This window comes from Etheostoma cragini, chromosome 3 (genome assembly GCF_013103735.1).
Source record: "Etheostoma cragini isolate CJK2018 chromosome 3, CSU_Ecrag_1.0, whole genome shotgun sequence".
Taxonomy (NCBI): Eukaryota; Metazoa; Chordata; class Actinopteri; order Perciformes; family Percidae; genus Etheostoma; species Etheostoma cragini.
In genome coordinates, this window is record NC_048409.1 from 6,433,063 (window position 1) to 6,439,129 (window position 6,067).

General features: G+C 37.3%; 1 protein-coding gene and 1 long non-coding RNA gene across 2 annotated transcripts; one reads left to right on the forward strand and one right to left on the reverse strand.

Annotated features, from left to right (window-relative positions):
• Nucleotides 1–1,679: 1,679 nt before the first annotated feature.
• On the forward strand, nt 1,680–5,791 carry LOC117941884 (RIMS-binding protein 2). The gene is made up of 5 exons (XM_034867084.1): nt 1,680–2,052; nt 4,089–4,245; nt 4,584–4,705; nt 4,836–4,907; nt 5,003–5,791. Exons 1-5 carry the CDS (start codon nt 1,828–1,830, stop codon nt 5,066–5,068), a joined length of 642 nt encoding a protein of 213 aa, XP_034722975.1. The 5' UTR covers nt 1,680–1,827; the 3' UTR covers nt 5,069–5,791.
• Nucleotides 3,737–5,140, reverse strand: LOC117941885. The gene is made up of 2 exons (XR_004655998.1): nt 4,992–5,140; nt 3,737–4,230 (listed from the first exon to the last, which is right to left on the reverse strand). It is a non-coding gene; the product is annotated as an uncharacterized LOC117941885 (long non-coding RNA).
• Nucleotides 5,792–6,067: the final 276 nt, after the last annotated feature.

Below are 6,067 nucleotides of genomic sequence, written 5' to 3' on the forward strand. Positions count from 1 at the left end.
CCGAGAGTTAGCGACTAAGCTTTAACCTTATGTGCTAACAAGCCCTCACAGGCCCTTAATCATGACATCATTTTGTTTGCAGTATGGCTCACAGGGCGTCCCTGAACTGTAATCTGAGCTCAAAGCACTTCCTGTCCTCAAGTCCAACGACTAGTGAGCGATGCAAAGGGCCAACTCTGCTGGTGGGGTTGGATTTGTGCTGCTGACAGCAGACTTATGCATATCAGAGACATCAGTTTTATATCAAAATCCAATTTCAGTCATTTTAATGTGTTACAGTACGTGTAAATCATTTCATCTCTGTTCACAGCTCTCTCTGCTGGCCAAACATGGAGATGATGGTATCAGAGGGTGAGACTGTTCAGCAGTGAGGCGTTTGAAACTAAAATTTGTTATTGATGTTGTTAAAAAGCAAGAATAAAACTGGTCTCGGGTCAGCCACTAAAGACACACTGACCCAGTATAACCAGTGGTGGCAGCGGACAAAACAATTTATTCATGGAAGGACAATTGTATGCAGCAGTTTGTCACCCTCGTCATTGACAGAGACTAACAAAATAGATAGCAGAAAAAAAGAAACAAATACTGAAAACAGTCAATGCAGAATTGGTACTAAATACATTAACATATAAATATATAGAAGAAAATATAAAAATTATAAAATATATAAAATATAATTAAAAAGCATGTGACTGCCGTTAATGAAAACTGACATACAAAAAAAACTATTTAACAACTACATTAAAGTAAACACATGCAAGTGAGAGCTAATGTTCATCCCCCATTTTATAAAATGTCCATGCCGGAAAATGTATTTTTTAAAACATTAGACTTTATGTGGAGATTAATAAGTGCCTTAAGAGCTTTTCTACACATATAAAACCTATAGCTCAAAAAACATTCAATGAAAATGAGAAGTATGAGGGGTAGGTGTGATTTGGTTAAAAACGAATGAATGAATGAATGAAACCACAACCTGGATTTCATTTAGGTATCTAAACCAAAAACATGGTCACAAAAAACCCAGCATGCACTGCTGTCAGCCGTGTCCACCCTCTATTTTCTAAACCTTTTATTTCTCTGCAGGAAGAGATTATCACCAGCTGACCTGCAGGTCAAGAGAAGTCCTGCTGACTTTGAGCGACGTGTAAATTAGGTCAAGTAGTAGGAGGAGGAAAACACTGCCTCCTCTCACTTAACCATGGTTTGATGTTTTAAATGACATGAACATTGTACTGATATGGCTTGAACTATATTAGTCATCATTTCTTCTATTTTGTGGTTTCACATAACAGTCAAAATGAGTTTGTTGACCACTGCGAAAAAGTCGATAACACCAGAGTCAATGCAAAAAAGTCTAATTTTAAAGTACCCTCAAAGTTATGCTTTATCCTAATTGTTTTCTCAGATGATTAATGTCTTTACAGCCATTTTTGAGAAAATAAGTGCTTCTCTCAACCTTTAATTTCCAATTCTGGGAGAAAAACACAAAAAAACTTCAAAACCTATATTTTCATAACAGCTTTTTCAGAAATGTATTTAGGCTATTACATACCCTTCAATCATATTTAACAGAAATGACGAGATAGCTCAGTTGCGAAAACGTAAATGAACTTCATGCTATTATCTGATTTCCTTTGCCCCCGTTACGTTGCATTGTGCAGTCTTACAGTGCAACTGATGAATCAGTCCACTTGCTCCAAAGAGGATTACTGTTATTTCTGCTTAGCTTAGTTATCTCAATCAGAATAAGGGTGAGGAGAGGTCTGTTGCCTACAGCAGCAATCTGTCTGGCCAGTAAACAGTTGAGCGCTCACACAGCTGTAAATGGAGACAGTTCGACTGGAGTTGGATGTTTTGATATTCCCAGACGGAGTGAGGATTGCTACTGCAGAAGAAATCGCAGAATGGGAGCTTAAGGCTGCAAGCCAGGTGTCCGTACCCACCATCCGACTCTTTGTGGCACTTTACCCATACAACCCTGCTGCAATGTCCCCCAACTATGAGATGGCTGCAGAGGAGCTGCCTTTTGTGCCAGGCCAGATAATCAAGGTAAAAAAGCTATATGTAACTTTCAGTTTGTGTTGATTCTAGCGACCACTAGTGTTTTTACAACAACCTGCTGACTTAAAGGTCTTTTCTTTGACGATTTCGATGAATGTTTTGCTCAGACAGAAAATTATTCATTTACCATAAGAGAATAACTTACAGATACATCGTTACATTTCCAGTGTTAACTTAGCCTACTCTGGCTGTATTGTGAGCCAAACAGAGTGTCCCTGTCACTGTGTCACAAGCCAAAGCTTTAAGAGATTGTTGTAGCAACCAATAATAACTTAGATTAATATAACACATTTCATGAAACCCACGGATGCTTAACACAAGTAACGTTACAGGGAGACAAGGGAAAAGATAATAGTAAGCCAACATATTTCATGTTTTCTGTTTTATTTTGAAAGTTGTCTGCTCCCCCTAGTGTTGTTAGTTTTACTTCCTGTTGTAGATTTCCCTGCCTGTTAGATGACCTGTCCCCGCCTTAATGTGTTAGACCTGTGTCTTATTGTCTCTCCTGTTTAAAAAAATCAGTTAAACTGATCATTACAGTCAAGTACAATACTGGATACATAAAACAATTGACATTCATTACATCAAGTCATGCAGTGGTACAGTCTATGGCAGAGAAAAAGAAGAAAAAGAACAAATTAAACCTCATAAATAAATCTTCAAAGTCACACACAACTCATATAGACCCAGAATTCTTACGGCCTTGGTGTTTTTTGAGTTTTTAATTGAATCAGTGTAATTTCTAAACTCAGTCAAAAAAACAGAAAAATAGGTTTAACCCCACTGAATTTGTTCCTATGGATGTGGTATTCAGCATGTAGAAATATAAGATTTATAATGAAGTATTTACCTTCCTCTCCCCTGTCTTGTGTATTTAAGTTCAGTCTTTCCCCTTTAACCCAGTGGGAGATCGCCTACCTCCCTGTATTCAGCCTTCAAGCGTTTGTCCCTGTTTTCCTGAGTTCTTTATGTTTCCCTGGATATTGACCATTGCTTGTATTTTGGGATTTCCCTTTGCCTGCCGATTTGGACACTGTTGCTTTTACTTTTTACGTACCTGCGTTGTGTATTGTGGGTCAATCTCACTGTGAGAGTGATAAACGCAAACATGGACTAAATGGAAGGGGGATGCAATTTAATATTTGCTACTAACATACAACCACATTGTAAAGTTATTTTATGAATGAAATAGACATATTACATACCAGAGGGCAAATTTGCGGTGGGTTAACCGAGTGTGACTCGCATTATCCCCCATTGTCTTTCAGTGTCCTTTTTAGCTTTGAGTTGTTCTTTGTTTAATGTCCTTCTTTCCTGGGATGGTCCTAACCCAGTATCAGTCCTAACTACAGCAGATAACTTCTAAAATAACAATATAATACAATTAGGCCTATATAAAGAAATCTCCTGCTATCTCATACCAGGCTAGATACTCACTAACAGGCTTTTCTTGTGTTACAGAGAAATCTGTGATCCGTCAGAATGTGTTACCATAGCGCCGTCTACCTGCCATAAATCATTCCGTGACTTTGCGTGAAAAATCAAACCTGGGCAGATACCTTACTAATAACGATATAAAAATGACGTTCTTTTCACTGTTAGTCTTGTTTGCTTTTACAGGTAATTTAAGACCATTGTATGAAATATGACAATATGAGTTTCAGAAACATTAAAAAGTCACAAATAGTCACTTTAATATAAAAAGTAAAGCAGGCACAATGTTAACACTTCTTTTATAGTGCTCTTTAAGTGTGCTGGCATTTGCATCTCATATGTTAGAGTTGTATTTCCTCACTTCAGCGTTTGAAAAGCTTCTTTGAAGTGATGGTTGATACTTGATGGTGTTTCCTGTTTGGACTACATTCATGCCAGCTGATTGTGTACAAAGATTTTTTCATTATTTCCTGTCACCGTTTCCAACCGATCAATGTCATTTTAACTGAATTCACTGCTGCACCATGCAAATGTAAATGTATTTATTCCATGCCTCCCATAATAAAGAGATATACCTTTGCATTTATCAGGTTTTTGGAGACAAAGACTTTGATGGCTTCTATTATGGTGAGTCCGGGGGTCTCTCTGGTTATGTGCCAAGTAACATGGTGGCTGAAATCCCAGTGGATGATGACTACCTGAAGCATCGCCTCATGCAGCAGGGATTCCTCCCTGTGGACCACACAGGTATCAACCCTCTGTCCCTGCAGGACACTGTGCTATAACAGAACACCAACGCAGGGGTAATGTAATGTAACATAGGGGCTGTTCACATTGGGCTGTGAATGTGTGTAACTGTAGATAACGTTAAATAGCATGCTTCAATAAATAAGAATAAGTTAAAGTACTACAGAAAATATCACAAAAAAATGTGTGTGAGACACTGTACTTATAATTTCTAGTGGTTTCCTAAGGTAGTTTGTTTCAGTTTTTTCTTTGAGATTTCAGGCTCTCATTGACACATGCAATTTCATTCACTGAAGTTGTGTGATTTCAAAGGAGTATTTGTGTGTTTGGGCCCTCAGGCATGTCTTCAACGCCAGATCTGAGCGACATAGCCAGTATCCCTGATGATTTGGTCGTTCGACGAATGGTGGCCCTGTTTGATTACGATCCGTGGGAAAGTTCACCCAACATGGACAGTGAGGTAAGCACTACTGTACTGTGACACATGAATCCCATTGGGTTTCTAACCACTTCATACTGATTTAGTCTTATCTGTTGTTTAAATACAACAAAGTGGTTTGTAATGTTTCAAAACTCTTTTTGTCTCTAAGATTGAACTTGGCTTTCGTTCAGGAGACATCATTTATGTGCTAGGTGACATGGATCGAGATGGATTTTACTACGTGGGTGTCACCTCTACAATTACAATTCAACGTTTAGATTCAATAGTTCTTGGACTGACTTTTCCACACAAGTTTAACTTTCACCTCTATTTTAGGGGGATCTGCACGGACGACGAGGTTTGGTTCCATCAAATTACCTGCAGCCGCTCCCCTGGAATTAGAAGAAAAGGCCATTCTAAGATGTTTTCCACCAATGCCAAGTCTCAGAGACAGTAAGACATCTGCCGTTTTTGGGACAGTTTGTGCGTCCAAAAATGTTGGTTTTTATTTTTCACATTATAGCTTTGCACTGTATGTACTTTAGATTGCAACTCAATAAGGGATCAATTCAAAGAAGCAACTAATTAACGTTCTATAAGTACTCTAAGAGTTGTCAATATTGATCAGATTGCGACAAAGTAAAACAAGTTATTTTCATACAATGTTCAGGTGCTTTATTTATTAAAAAGCAAAAATTACAACTCATTTGGTACATAAAGTACAGAAAATACAAATCCCATGTATTTTAAAAATCCAAAAGAATCTTTATTCACTTTATATTTGCCTGTCTACTTTCCTTTTGTTGCTACTCTATGCACTTTCAAAGCCCAATATGAGCCAATTACTTAAAGAATTGAAGCTTAGATATACAGCATATCTATAAATATAAATGTAATTAAATCATACACACCGTGACAATGGAGAGACTATTTAGCCTTAACAATACACCTTTATTCTCCGTTTTTTTGCAGACCAGTGTGTATAGTATATCTACATTTGCCTTATGTAGCAATTTTTATGTAAAATGCATTCACAACAGTAACTTTGTATAGGGGAAATTATTCATCATGTTATAAATGCAATAAGTGTAAAACAGAAACTGAAAATAAAGTCTCTTGGATTTGTCCAATGCTCACCTACTCTTTGGTAACTGTAGATCTCAGCTTTACCTGTTCCTACTAATTTTACTAAGTTCATTGAAATCATTTTCTATTCAGGCAGGTCTTCAAATTCACCATTATCCTCCTAACTTCTAACAAATTAACATAATACAACATTAAATGACAAAATCAACAGAGAAATTCAGCAAATTTTCATGATGGGGCCTACATGTTTTAAAATCTTTCCCACAAGGTCTGTTGGTTTCTTCTTGTGAATTTCTCTGCAGCCAACAGTATACT